The 15,000-nt window shown below is 36.8% G+C and overlaps 1 protein-coding gene across 1 annotated transcript in view; it reads right to left on the bottom strand.

Annotated features, from left to right (window-relative positions):
• The window catches only part of USH2A (usherin), a 391,200-nt gene that overhangs the window by 157,666 nt on the left and 218,534 nt on the right, over nucleotides 1-15,000 (bottom strand). Inside the window, exon 37 of the mRNA XM_075088896.1 lies at nucleotides 2,561-2,740. Coding sequence (XP_074944997.1) covers nucleotides 2,561-2,740 — 180 coding nt within the window. The remainder of the gene's footprint in view (nucleotides 1-2,560; nucleotides 2,741-15,000) is intronic.

Raw genomic sequence — 15,000 nt, 5'->3', positions numbered from 1 at the left:
ATTCCATGCATACAAAACACTAATGCACCAAGTCCCATCAAGAGTTGAAATCCTAACCCCATTAGTAACTCCCGACCACTACAGGGTAAGGGTCAAAAGAAAGTTTCATATTTATGGATTAACATTTGGATTCAGTTTTTATTTTTTTAATCTTTCCAAGAACTCTTGAACCTGCACTGCAATTTTAGTCAAGAGCTTAGATAAAATATATTCCTTATTTCTAAGATTTATTTTTTTTTTAAGCATTGACTTTAAGCATGGCAAACCAGCTTTGTGAGAAATTAAGTTATATTCAATCAGGTAACACTAAAGATTTGGTGTGCTTTAGATTATGTGCAATATATTTTAAATAAAAAATGAAACAAAAGAAATCCACGTTGGAAGAAAATTTGTATCATAATTGAAAAACAGTGATCTACAGTAACTTCAAAAGGGAATTCTCCTTTGTCCTCTATCACTCTCCCTCTTAATACAATCTTCCACCAAGCTCCTTGAAGTACTCCCCACAATGCAAATTTTTGAAACAGCTTTTTTTTCTGTTATCCTTGAAAAGAGAATGCTACATTTTAACACTCATTAAAAGGCTGTGATTTTGTATATAATGAGACCTCTTTCACTTGATCAAATGACATTTCTGTCAAAGTGAAATCTTGGCCACTGAAGTCAAAAATAAAATTCCTTCCAATTTTAGTAGCATCTAGATTTCCACTTTTTAATGATTTATAAAGTGAAGGCACTGAATACAGCCCAGTGCAAAACTGCCATTATACTCATAATTTAGCATGCAATGAAATTGTATGGCATTCAAAGAATCATAATAAACACCATAGTAAAGTAAACATACATTGTCCTAGATATACACGTATGTGTGTCTGTATGTGTGTACCCATATAGTGAGAATATAGTGTGTGTGAGAGTACTTCTCATATGTGCTGCTTCATTTATTATCCATTTCACTACAGATCACAGTCCACTGGACAATAGTATGGAAGATTTCTTTAATAACTCTCACTGCTAATTTAATTCTACTTAAACACACATATCCTAGTGAATGCCACATGCTTTTCAGCATGATTTTATGTGTAAATCAGGATAATATGTTTTCAGATCATTAACTAAAAGGAAGCATGAACTAAAACCTATTTAATCAATGAGGTATTGCTTTTAAACTACCACAAGGTCGTAAAAAAGATAATTTCAAAGCTATAAGTTTTCTAATTGTAATCAACAACAATCTAATGATGAAAGAAAGTGTATCTTAATGGCCATCATAAAGTTGTGCACATCCTTGCCTATCTTTAGAGATCCTTTATCTTCTTATTTGGTAAAATTTTCACTACCAAATTTTGCTATTTCTACATGCAGAATCAGAGTGTGACACTGGGATTAGAAATGCAGTGTCTTACTGTTCAGTCTTAAATGAGCAGTAAAACTCAGATGCAGTTTTATTATTATATGACAATGTATATTTGTTAATATTAGGTATAATTTGGCAATCAGATTGGAAAAGTGTAAAATGTGATGGGAATTTACCTTTCCCTTCTTGCTCAGTAATCTGTCATACAAACTCTGCATTTTATTTATTCACTTTTCAGAAGCCTTTCTGTTGGTTTGGACCCAAAACCAATCCATCTGTTTGCAAGCAAACTGTTCCAAGTGTAATTGTATTTTTGAGCTGTAAGGTTTATGGGATTTTTTTGTTTGTTTGTTTTTTGTTTTGTTTACTTTAAAATTATATGTGTGTCACTCTACGCTATTCCTGCCCATCAGCTACACCTACACTTCTCTCAAGATCAAGTTTTGTTGGGCTCTCACTTTAGAATTCCAACTTGCCTTAAATTCATTGTTTCCGCTGTTTTTTTCAACAAAACAAAATTCACTCGGATGTCCATGAAAAGAGAATGCAAAAGGAACACATATACATCAGCTGTATATTTAAGCCTTCATTTAAAAAAAAAAAATTAAAAATATGTGCACAGTGTTTAGGGACTATATCTGAGCAGCTCTCTTTTTTCAAATTTTTATGAAGATAACATCCAAAGTGGCTTAGAGCCTCATTCACTGTAAATCAGCACACAGCAATTGACTTTCTTACAGCTACACCACTTTGCGGATTCTGGCTCAATATATTACCAATGGTTTATATTACTATTATTAAACAAATTACCTAAGTCTATCCAGTAAGTGCTCTTTGCCAGCACTTAACTTTCATTCTAAAGCAGATTACAAAATGCAGGTGACTTTCTCTATATTCTTAGATTAGATTAGCTGTCCATGATAGAATACACCACCATTCACAGACAAAAAATGAAGTATATAATGCACTTCTTTCTTACATGATATGTTATCTATACAGCTACCTGGTTTCATTCTCTAGTTCTTAAATTGAGCAATGTGACAAATTCGAAGCTGAAGAGAACAATTTTGTTAGTAAGAACTACTAATGCAAACATATTCTTCTGAACTTCCAGTCCGCAGTTGCAATAATAAATAACGTTTTGTTCAACAGAGTATTTGTGTAATTGTTACATGCACAGAAAAAGCACTTTTTCATACTTACCTCCTGGAGGCATGACTACTGTTATAGCATCACTTATCAAGCTGCCCTGGCTGTTCGAAGCATTCACTTGTACTGTGTAGTTAGAAAATGGAATCAGTCCTTTAATGGGTACCCATACATTGGATTCGTTACTGCTGCATAACATCCGAGTACCATTTACAGTAGAATAATTAGCATTAGCTGTTATGAAAAAAAAAAAAAAGGGGAGGTGGGGAGAGAAGAACAAATGTTAGACTTTGCATCTGCTACAATTTTCTGCCTTTATGAACCAAGTCTTATTTCTACTCAAATGACTCAATTGCCGTTGATACCAATAACACCAAAAAATGGCCTACTGGGAAGAAAAAATATTATTCACCATTTTCTCCTCCTTTTGCCAACAGTTTGTGGTACTTGTTAAACTTGCAAAATGAACCAACTATGTAGTTGCAAAGCTGACTGCTATATATTGCAAACAGAAGCCATTCTTCAGAAATTACTCATGTTCTAGAACAGCTGTGTGATAACTGCAAATTCAAAGCATTAAGGTTAATCCTCATGCCTACAAAAACCTGGTAAAACTTCTTGAATTCACTAGAAAAACACTTACCTTGGGAGTTTATAAGCTAACTCCATTGCATACATAAGAATTAGTCATATGCAGTTACAAAAACAAGCTTTCCAGCATGGCCTGCAGTCCTCTCAAAGATAATAAAAGGATTTGAAGTATTCGGTTTATCAGTTGAAATCATCAGAGGACAGCACAGCAACCTACATGTCCTTTACAAGCCTTTTAAGATCTCAAACTTAAGATAAGACATTTTTCTACCCTACAAAAATAACAAAATAAACCTTTTCAAAATACATGAAGAGTAAGACTGAAAAATAAAAAAATTGTAGGTCAGGTAACAATTTTTTTTTGACTCAATGAAGATTTCACTCACGTATCTGAGAGCAAAGCTGAGCTCATTTAAAGATTATCCAATATTTTGAACATATTAAATGCTATATAAATGATTAATATTATTACTACTATCCATCATTCCATGGAAAGCTCTCACATTGAAGTCGATGGAAATTCTGCATTACAAACAACAGCAGAATCATGCAAGTCTAAGACCACAGGATTGAGAATGAGATTAAACACAATATAACTATTAAAAATATCTTAAATTAATTAAGGCATTGTCACAGGCAGAAGATTGAATATTCACATCTAAGTCCTCTACAAAATCTAAACAGTACAGAATTTAAAAACCCTATAAACTCCTTTTTAATTAATTTTTAAGTGAAACTCATTGGGTTTGCTCATTTTTATGCAAGTTTCAAATGAACTGTTAAAACTGAAATGTTATTAAACCTGAAACAGTTTTTCAAATATCCCATATCTCTACGATGTGCACTAACATTTGCACATGCAGTACATTTCAGTCATGCTCTTATTACAATTGAGCATCAATGAGTGATCTGGACTTTGCTCTAATTTTGGGATTCCCATAAACAATCTGTGAGTCACTTCCGGTACAAGTCCAAGCCATTCCATTATTTTGATGTTCACAGGGCTGCAAAAAGGGTGTTTTCAGTTTTTCTGCTGGTAACATATGGCAAACTTACTTTGAGTTTTTGGGGAGGGGGAGGGTTTTATAAAACTCTATAAGTTTGCCTTGTAGCCTAGGTCCTCATTGCTCAAATTCTGCCTGGATTACTCCATGCCATGGTACCAGACTGCCCAAACACACTACAGTAGTGTGAATGTAGAATAAGTTCATGAAACCTGATGGATTTATTTTGGATTTCAATGAATTCTACATTAGCCTGAGAGGCCACAGCAATGGAGGCAAAGCTTCTTACCATGCAAGAATAACAACCACATTTTACACATTCCACGTTCAGACATACCAAAATTCTGCAGAAGCAAAATTATTTTGTCTGTGATTATTCCAATGTACCCAGAATACTCAGCCAGCACTAGAAAAATGCATCTGCATTACTTGACCTCAGCTCTTAAATTGTATATCAAACTCCTTCCGCATTTTTGTGAAACTGTCTCTGTGTGATGTGGGAGCAGATACAATCCAACAAAGCACGTTTCTCCCATTATCTATCACAGCTTTTCTGTGCACCACCAGGCAGTCAGCAACTTACTATTTGCAATGCCTGCCCAGCAACATGAGACCGTTATGTGCACCTATTGTTTTGTTAACAACAATAAAGCCATTAGAAACGGTCAACTGACGTATAGATTCTTAAGGTTCTAGTGACATGAAACACTTATGGACTCATCTGGCTGTGAAGAGAGATGTGTTTTAAAAATGTTTCACCTACAATGTGCAGGAAAAATTAAAAATCCAGTGTTGACAGACCAAGGCACGTAGGATAGATTCAAACATCAAGCATAAAAGTTGGCTCCCTAACAGCAATTTATGTGCCCAATGCATGAGAAAAATCAACTTTCTATCTACAGTACAGTTTTAACATGTTTATATTTTTATTCTTATCCACCTCAGCCCAGATTGAAAGCATGTACTTCCCCTGCTGCTATTTTTATTCCACTATTAATCTTTCTTCCAAGGGCTAACTATACTATATTTTTAAAAATACAGTTTCAAGTAACAGAAAAGGAATTAAAAGGCTAACACTCCATTCCAAGTTGCCTGGATAACAACATTAATATACAGTAATTATACAATTAGTTGTAACATTAAATTCTAGTTATAGCAGAGTGATTACTCGGCAATTATAAGAAGTATATAATTACTCAATAATTAGGAGAAGTATGTAATTACATAACCATTTTATTCAGCTCAAAAATGAACTTGCAAATTTACAATGAGTTAGACAACATAGCAATTCAAAATTTTTCATTACTTCTAATAAAAAAACTGAGGTGCACTTGCAGGTTTCCTAAGGTGAATTTTACGTAGCCAAAAGGTATTTTATTCCATTTACCAGCCAAGCAACTTCATGCTACTGGTAAGTAAAATATTAGAAGAACATTTTTAAAAAGCAGGTCTTGCTGAGGGTGACTTGCAATATGCAGCTTTGCTGCTTCTCACTGTTTAAACTTTGCTTTCAGTGGTCTGGGAAATGCAGACACATAGGTTCAGCCTGACAGAAAGCGATACAGTGATAACCCCGTCATATCACTCTGTGCCATTCCTGCCTAGACTGCTTCAGTGTGGACCCTGTTTGTAAGTATAAATGAATGAGGCCTCTTTTTTCCCATTTTTTTCATGTGCATTTTTCTCGCTGTCCTGCTCATAGGTCCTACTGTAGACTACCAGCAAGTCTGCCACAGACCTAAACAGCAGCTGCCTCAGACACTGGTAAAGTCCTAAGAGACATTGTTTTACTTCAGACAAGTGGTTTCTACCAGAAAACCACCTCATTACTGCACATTTCTGCCCCCTAACTTTTGCCATGAACAGTCACCAGCAGTCCAACAAGAAAGGTCCCTTCAAAACATAGCTAACATGAACAACCTAATCAAGAAGGCAGAAAACAAACTCCTAGAACTGGCTCACCATGTTCTTCAATACTTAGACATGCAAGCGCCCTTACCAAAAGATTAATTCAGGTGGAAGGGGGCTCAGAGCCACCATCTCCTATAGCCTCTCAAAAAAGACTAAGCCCTTTGCGGACATGAAAGGCTTCCCCATGCTCCTTAATCTTTCCATATTTTTGCATTGCAATGGTTTTGTTCTTTTCCTAGCCTTCCTCCTCATAAGGCTCTCCGTATTTCCCCCAATATTTCTGAGGGATGTCTTTGGCCAAGCCTGGTATTTGAAAAAAAGGCGTGCTCTTCCCAGTTTACTCCTCATTTATACCTGATCAAAGTATCTCAGTTTTTCAGGAAAACATTATCCAAATGAAAAAATTAGGGCTAAAAAATATCCATATACATACTTGAAAACTAGGTATATGTGAAACAAAGTTGAGTAATAAAATATGCTTACGTTAAAAAAATACACAGATACATATCCCATTCAAAATCATTGTTTAAAAGTGCTAAGCTTCACACAGCACTCTAGCTGGTGAGTATTTGTGTTTGAAGGTTTGCTATGGTTTTGGGTGCACATTTTGAAGGGGGCTCCCAAGCAGATGTGCATTCCTGTTATTGAGTACTACTGTAAATAGGTGAATATAGCTGCTGTGGGTCAGTGGTGCGTAAATTACTGCTATCCTGGGTCCGTCATCCTGTGGGGTTCACTAGATTGAAATAACATAAATGGGTATCCTTTTCCATTCTTGTTATAATCATTGTCACAAGAATTTTAATGCCTCATATATTCCGTAATTTTTTTCTGTGTGCTGTACTGCTCTGACCTTTTCAATATTCTGTAATTTGACTGGCTGGCCATTTCAAGTTCTCTCCTTTTTACAGCCTTATTAACTTGTGGGGAAGAGGTGAAATGGACAGCCAATCAGAGTACATAATATTGCAAAGGTCACAGTAGTACAGTATAGTATCAGCAGACACAGAATACTGTATATTAGTCATTAGCGTTCTGATATCTTATTCATGTGACAAAGGTTGTAAGGAGCGCAGGAAATGGTAGAACATGAAACCATTCTCATGACAAAGACTGCAATGGAAAAAAGAAATAATACAAACTAAACTCATTCATCTCACATTTAAAAACTGGGATTTTTCCAGAAATTGCCACATTTAAATGTACTCTTCCCATCCGCATCAGAATTAATGTTTTTAGGGAAAAAGGTAATAAATTGAGATGTTTCCTTTTCGTGTGATAAACAGCAAAAACTCATGTTTCATTTGTATGAGCAAGCGTTTCCAAAGTACCAAATACTTTTATTGCTATCATTGCATAGCTATTAAAGTAATAAGTTTAAACATAACCAGTCTAACGTGTTGGTATCACAAACTCTTCGCCACAACTGTGCTGCTGACTTTAGGAAGCAAGGAGGCCATGCTAGTGAAAAACAGCACTGGGCACTTGTGCTTTTCGTTCCTTAACTGTCAACAGCTAGCCATCATTACACGGAAGATATTGGTCAAAAATCATTTTACGGTAAGGTGAAGCTTCAATCACAAAAGTACACTACATACTGTGTGCAAGTACATAGCAAAAGGTATTTTTTGGACGAGTCTAAGGCTTTGTGTCATGCTTTGAAATATTATTACCAATCCATACTGTTTCCACTATGTACATACAGGTCTTGAAAGATCTGTTTTACTTAGAAAGCATGTTGCTCCACAATATTCAGACAGAAGCAGAACCATCCCTACCATAGAAAGACTACTCAAATAATAAAGGTAGAAAAAATCCAGGTCAAGGAACAGTTCATAAGAGGATCTAAAGAATTATACAAAGGTTACTTAATTAACTAGCACAACAATAACTACAGTTATTTTTATGCCTGCTTTATATGTATGTGAGCATACAGAGGTTAAGCATGTTATCCTGGGCCACAGAAAAAGTTACTGTCAGAACAGCAAAATAAAAATGAAACAAAACCTCACTTGTTCAGCCCCTTTCCTCATCCTTCCATGGGTCTCATCTTCATTGAACACCATCTTCTGTCACTGTCCTGGTTCCTGGCTTTCTGGCACCAAGTCTTTTGGGAAAAATTCTGTCAACACGCACACTTCCTCTTTAGTAAGCTCAGTCTTTTGTCCATTAGTTTTGCCTATTCTTCAGCCTCATTAACTTCCAGATGAGCTACTCTTTTCCTCCCAGCTAAGGTTTTCCTTCCCTCCGTCTCTGCCTTTACCACTATTTCTTGTGCCGTATTCAGAATAAAAAACATGACTTTCCATTATTTCGATTATCCCAATAAAAAACAGCTAAAAATGTTTCCCCATCATTATTGGTGACCCTCTTTTCCTAAGAACTGTAATAACAAACTGTTTTCCGATTGTCATCCCAATTGTCATACTGATCTTACTAAGTGGTTTCTGTGCTTTGATGCCATACACCTCTTTAAAACAATGCGCGGGGAGGCGGGGGGAATTGTGCCTCAGTCTCCTGAACCACTACTTGTTCCTCTGTTCCTGAGTTGACAGATGTACTGTTCCTAAGGACTTATCATGGTCTCAGTCCATCAAACTGAGTCCAAAACTTAAAGTCTCTCTTATCACAAGAAACCTGCATTCTCATGGGCTGGAGGGAGTTGCTGGATGAGGCAAGGTGGGTAGTTTGAAAGCACTGTGGCAAACTGGTAAATCTACGAATCCAAAATACTAATTTTTCTGTAAATAGTGGACAGTTCACATTATCTTTACTGAAAAACCTTAGCTTTTTCCTTTCTCCCTGGTAATTAAAGAAGCCTTTAGTTTTAAGACTGAAAAACAGAAAACATTTAAAGAACAAGATTAAAGTTCTTATGGCCACATACAGCAGAAACCTGGAAGCTCAAAGACCCAGAGGTACTTTCTACCTGTATTGCTCAAGTTGTTTCTTTGGCAGCTCAGTTTCCCTGCCTGAGTTTGCCTATAAAGCAGGCAAAGCACCTTCTGTGACTTTTCACGGACTTAAATTTGGTACAGCTATATTAGGCTGCCTATAAACTTACAGAATGCAGATGCTGAATGTCCTGTCCACCACCCTGAGCTGGCCCCCAGTACAGGCTGGATGCTGATGCTGGGAAGCAGTTTTTCTGCTTTGAAAAAAGACGGGGAGGTGCTGCTGGACAACAAGGTGACCACAAGCCATAATGAGTCCTTGCGACAGGGAAGGCCAACAGCCTCCTGAGCTGCATTAGGAGAAGCACTGCCAGCAGGTCAAGGGAAGAGATCCCTTATCTCTTTTCAGCCCTGTTGAGACACATCTGGAGTGATCGTCCAGTTCTGGGGTCCCCAGTACATGACATACATGGACTTACTGGACTGCAAAGATGATTAAGGTCTTGAAGGATCTACCACACAAAGATAGTTTGAGAGAACTGAGGTTGTGCAGCCTCACGAACAGAAAGCCTGGACAGGGGAGGATCTGATCAGTGTGTATAAATACCTGATATGAGGGTGCAAAGAAGTCAGACACTTCTCAACAGTATATAGCAACAGAATAAGCAGCAATGGGCACATACAGAAATACAGGAAATTCTGTTTAAACCTAAGAAAAAAACTTTTTTACTTTGAGGTTGGTCAAACACTGGACAAAGTTACTCAGAGAGGTTCTGGAGTCTCCATCCTTAGTGATATTCAAAACCCTGTCCTGGGTAATGTGCTCCAACCAACTCTGCTTGGAGAAACCACATTGAACTAGATGATCTCTAGAGGTGCTCTCCAACCTCAGCTGTTCTATAATTCTATGAAGATTTGCAGAATACTCCAAGAACCCTAAGGCAAAGCAGGGGTAATCATTACGATGAAAGCATGTTCCTGTCAGTAGAAATAACTGATCATTAGTGTCACAAACACAAAGGAATGTGCATTTATATGCTCATTAATTCTATGGACTGCAATATGAATAAAACTCACAGCTTGATGAGGAAGCTCGTACAGGAAAGTTAGCACAGACGCCATGGATAGTTAATGACTACAGCCAAGACTAGGCTCTGTCATGATGGCAGGCAGAGATGAATGTTTGGTGTGTGGTCTCATCTACCCTTTTGAGCTTCCATTTCAGTGCCATGAGGCTCTCAATTTAAAATCTCTGTATTTGTAGATGAAACTGTCAGGAAGAAACTTTTTTTATCTGAATTACTGGTTTTGGTTTTCTCATTACTTTTTCATAAACTTAGAAATGTACAGTGAGTCGTGCAACTGAGTCTATCTCATTTAGACCTTCCAGTTAAAACAGGGTGTTCAGTATAGTGTTAAATCTCTGCTGTAAGTATATTCATCTGTATTGCAATTCTGCTACAACAGCGCCACGGGGCATCAGTCCTGGACACCCACACACACTGTACTGTGTTGTACAGACACACTGTAAGAACTCAGCCCATGACCTAAAGAAATCATAAAATAGGGTGAGGCCACCTAACTCAGGAAAGGATTTTACTAGAAGAACCAACTTACGTGGATTTCACACAGCCTTCCAGTGTCCAGGTGCTCTTATCCCAATATGAAGAGCAGAAAGTATCCCAGCACAGTGTACTATCCCAAGTGGCATAACATCACATTGCCTATAAATGAGGCGAAGGCATCAAACAGCAAAAATGTTTGCTGTGCTTGTGATGTTAAGCTGATGATACAGCATATAATTATTGATTTAATCCACTTGTTTGGGGTTTTATAAACAAATGATGAGACTTTATAAAGTTTATTTTGGGAGAGATTTTACACACTAAAAAAAATTCAGAAACAGTTAGCTTTAAAATCTTCAAGTTTGTTTTTCCATGGTTAGAACATTCTTTCTCTAGCTGCTGCAGTACATAAATGGAGATTATCACAGTATCTGGTTTCTGAATCTATGCCCATAATTCATGGATGCCAATAAGAATTTTCCATTCTCCAGGGACATTATCAGAAGGAGACTAGCTAAACACACAGAGCAGAACTGGGAGTTTCAAATCCATAATCAAATATCTAGATTGATTGTGTCACTTGCACTTGTATTGATTTCAATTGGAGCAGCTGACCCAAGGGAATAATAAAAATGTGGAGTAAAACTGATTTATGAGAACAAAATAAATCCTTTTGTGAGTGGTAATGAATTGGTACTATTTAACCCTTTCAATCACAAAGGGAGAACACTATTTATTTTTTTCAGAATGCTGAGTTAGCCAAAAGAAGTCATATAAAAAATGTCAATACTGTCAAATGCCATTACACTTAGTTGTAATACTTTGGAAGGAATGAAGATCTAAACTTGATCTAGGATTTTTATTTGACATAAGACATTCTTTTGGCTTTTCCAGTCATCTCACATGAGGCATCATAAATGATGCACTTGTAGATTGAAAGAATCACAGAATCACTCAGGTGAGTGTTTGTGGTACTTAAAAAGTAGCTCACTCTAGCCTACCTAGGGCAAAAATATTTAGAGTAACACAAACAGTCATATCAACTGCACATAAAAGGATGACCTATCATAGTATCTTGATATTTCTGACATAACACTACAAAGTTATATAGTCAAAATCTAATTTGATTGCCCTTATATGGTTCAAATAAAAACGTCAAAGTTTGTCAAACCCCAATTTTCATCACACTTTCTCTACCTGAGAAAACAGATAGGTTTTACATCAGTCTCTAAAAAGAAGCATATTAGTTTGAAACCCACACATACAAGTGTTCAAACGCAATTTCCTCAACTGTGGAAGCTCTAGTCAGATCATATATCTTTAGTTTGGGTTATGTACTTACATCGTTGACACTAATCATTTAGTGTTCAATGTCATAAATTGTATTTTTGCATTTATGATTTACCATAGATACGATAGCTCTGTCAGTGTAAACTCCTCAGCCTTCATGTGGGTTAAAAACTGTAGAAGACATTCATTAACTAAAAGACTGTTTTCATAGGAGAACTGACTGGCAAATTCCCTTTTACTCAATGTTGTTTACCAAAGCCATCTCCAGAAGATTGCTCTTACTCCCTAGAGTATTCTAAGGGAGGAGGGATGGTCTCAGAGACCATCCTGCTATTGGCGGTCACTAGGAATTTCAGCCTGTAAGAAATGATAATACGTTCCTCACTGAAATGGGGTTCAGCCTTACATATCTGCTTTATAACATGAAAGCCAATAAGTTACGCTGCACAATATAGAAGACGACCAGTGTACCTGTGACAAAGACATAACTATGAGAATAGAGAGATGCAGAAGATCAGTTAAAACGCTATCTGCAGTCTGATGCTATAAGCTTTATCAAAGAAACAGTCCGATGTAGAAATTAGAGAGAGACTGCTTTCATTTTGCTTTCTTCTGAGACACCTGTACCAAGGAATAGAAAAGCATATCTGGTGCTGAAGGAAATCATGCTAGTAGGTGGTGTATTGTGAAGCTGTTCAAAATCTACTGAAGCCTGACTAAACATTACCCAATAACCACCCTTAAGTGCATGCAAAACTATGAGTTTTCTAGCCATGCAAATCAAACTTTAAATGGCACATTACTCAGTGCCAAAATACCCCAAACTCCTGCTCTAGTGAACAGACTAAACATGACTATTTGAAAACAGATCACACATCCCCATTTTTTCCCCCCTTCAAACATCTTTAGCACTAGTGAGTGTTATTAGTGAGGTCTGCAGCTAAGGGCTCCCACAGAAGCATTCCACTTTGGGAGCGGGGTGGGCGTCTCACTGGTGCAGCAGGTGGTGATGATGATGATGCCAATGCTGTCGCTCACAGTGGGGATGATGATTTTTGCCACGCTGTTCCTCTGCCAGTATATACTTCCCTTTGGGAACTGCTCAATCTCCCTGTCGGTTGTTCCCATTTATGATGCTATTTGTGCTGCGTGGAGTGTGTTAACATGTTCCAGGTCTTGTACACTGATTGGTCGCTAAACATCCGTGCACATATATTAATGGATAATATTTATTAAGCATTAGTTATAATTATCAACTTTGTTGTGTGCTAGGATTTGGGAGGTAAAGACCTCTGTTTTGTTCTTTTTAAATTGTCAGATCTAAATGTAAAACACGTACCTTCTTCTGCATCTTTGAAGATAATATTCCACAGAAGACAGGCTAGGAACCTTAAGGGGCTTCAGCATTCCTCTCCCCACTTCTGCTGGCATTTGCAGGTGGCATGTCTTCCCCCACCAGACACTGCTTTTATGCACTAAGTTGATTCTTAACATTCCCTATTTGAATTCTAATTGGAGAGTGTACTGAAAGCACTGTGCCCAATCAAGATTATAAGAGGAACCTTCTAATAGAAGCCAAATGAATAGATGGTCTGTATTTCCTTCTATTTATTTATATATATAGTAAATATTAAACTAAAAAGATTAGATGAACAAAATGCTAATGTATATATGGAAAAGTCAAGTTGTTTATAGATGTAGCTTTTTTTTTTTCTTTTTTATTTTTTAACCAGAAAATGCTGTATTCTGCTGCCAGAATTCTCTAGTTTGCCAAGAAAATGACTAGGCTGCAAGAAAGCTTTATCATACAGCATCTCCGAATAAGCAGAGTTACCAGATGAAAAATTTTCCCATTACAAAAATACTAGATGAACGACATTGCTGAAAAGTGAGAACCTTAGATGATATGTCAACAACAGAAGTTACAAAAAGTAAAAAAAAAAATTAACCAACACAAACTAAAAAAAAACGTAAGTTGATTTCTACATTCATGAGCAACAGAGTTTTGAGTATAACCCTGCAACTGTGCTGTGAAACTCCCTAAGGACATATAGTTAATTATGGATTCTCTTTATGTCAGACTTGCATTCAAATGCATCACAACATCCAGGGGACTACAGATTTGGATTCATTTTGTGCTAATGCAGTCATCTGACACAGGTAGGAAGATAAGAATTTCCTCCAACTCTCTCCTCTGGAAAAGAGGTAATACCTGATTCTTCCTGTACTAGAACTTAATTTCAGATATCCAGATGCAATTAAAAATGACCCTGTACTTAATCTAAACCACCCTGAGGGTAAACAGGGCTGAATGAGGAAACTATCTGAAGGAAATAGCCTGTCTCTGTCACCTTTCTTTCCCACTCAAGTCCTCTGAGAACTGGAAGTGTATCAGATAATGACAAGAACTTTAACTCCTCTTAAAGAGAGAAAAGCTGTTTGCGATCTGGTAATATTAGTATTTCATGCCTCAGACTAACCAATTGCAAAACAAATTCCTCTCTAAGCCTTCTTCCAAGGAGGCGCTGGGTCTTAAATGACTTGAAGCAAAGCAACTTGTGTTTGCAGTAAAAGATGTTGCCTGAGCACTGCAGAATTGGGACAGAGCCCTCAATATCTAAAATCATATTTGATCCCCGTATGCTGTTTGCTGGGAACAAATACTCTTCTGGAAAACATACCTGTACAGACTGAAATGGTGAAACAGACCCAACAAAGCTCCTTCCTGTATTTTACCAAGTACTTCCAAAGAGAAAGATGTTCAGAAAAAAATAAACAGTTTAATTAGAAAATGAAGGATAATTGATACCGATATTTCTCTTGCATATATTGTTAAAGCATGGTCAAACTATGGAAAAATCCATTAGCAGTATCCTCCTCTATTGGCAGAAAACCTAAACTATCTCCTGCTGATCTACATTTCACACTTGCAATTCCATAGTGACCTTTTCAACACGTTTATGATAGTATTTCCTTCTCTTTCAATTTGGCTATTGATAGTGTACACCTAGTCAACATTTATTTACTGAGATCTTGCCATGCCAGTATCTAAAACTCCAAAAATAAGTATCATCAGCAGTATCAGAACTAAACAGCAATGAAAAACCAGGACACGCATTAAGAAACATTTATACTGGATACAAAAGTCAGGAATTTAAGGAAATTTGTGCAATTAGAATATTTGCTCTTACTTTTATGCATTACAATGTAGTCTTTACTGATGTATTACTGGTTTTACT

Source organism: Phalacrocorax aristotelis, chromosome 3 (assembly GCF_949628215.1).
Source record: "Phalacrocorax aristotelis chromosome 3, bGulAri2.1, whole genome shotgun sequence".
Taxonomy (NCBI): Eukaryota; Metazoa; Chordata; class Aves; order Suliformes; family Phalacrocoracidae; genus Phalacrocorax; species Phalacrocorax aristotelis.
Note: the sequence above shows the minus strand (reverse complement) of the source record. Positions and strands in the feature narration are given on the sequence as shown.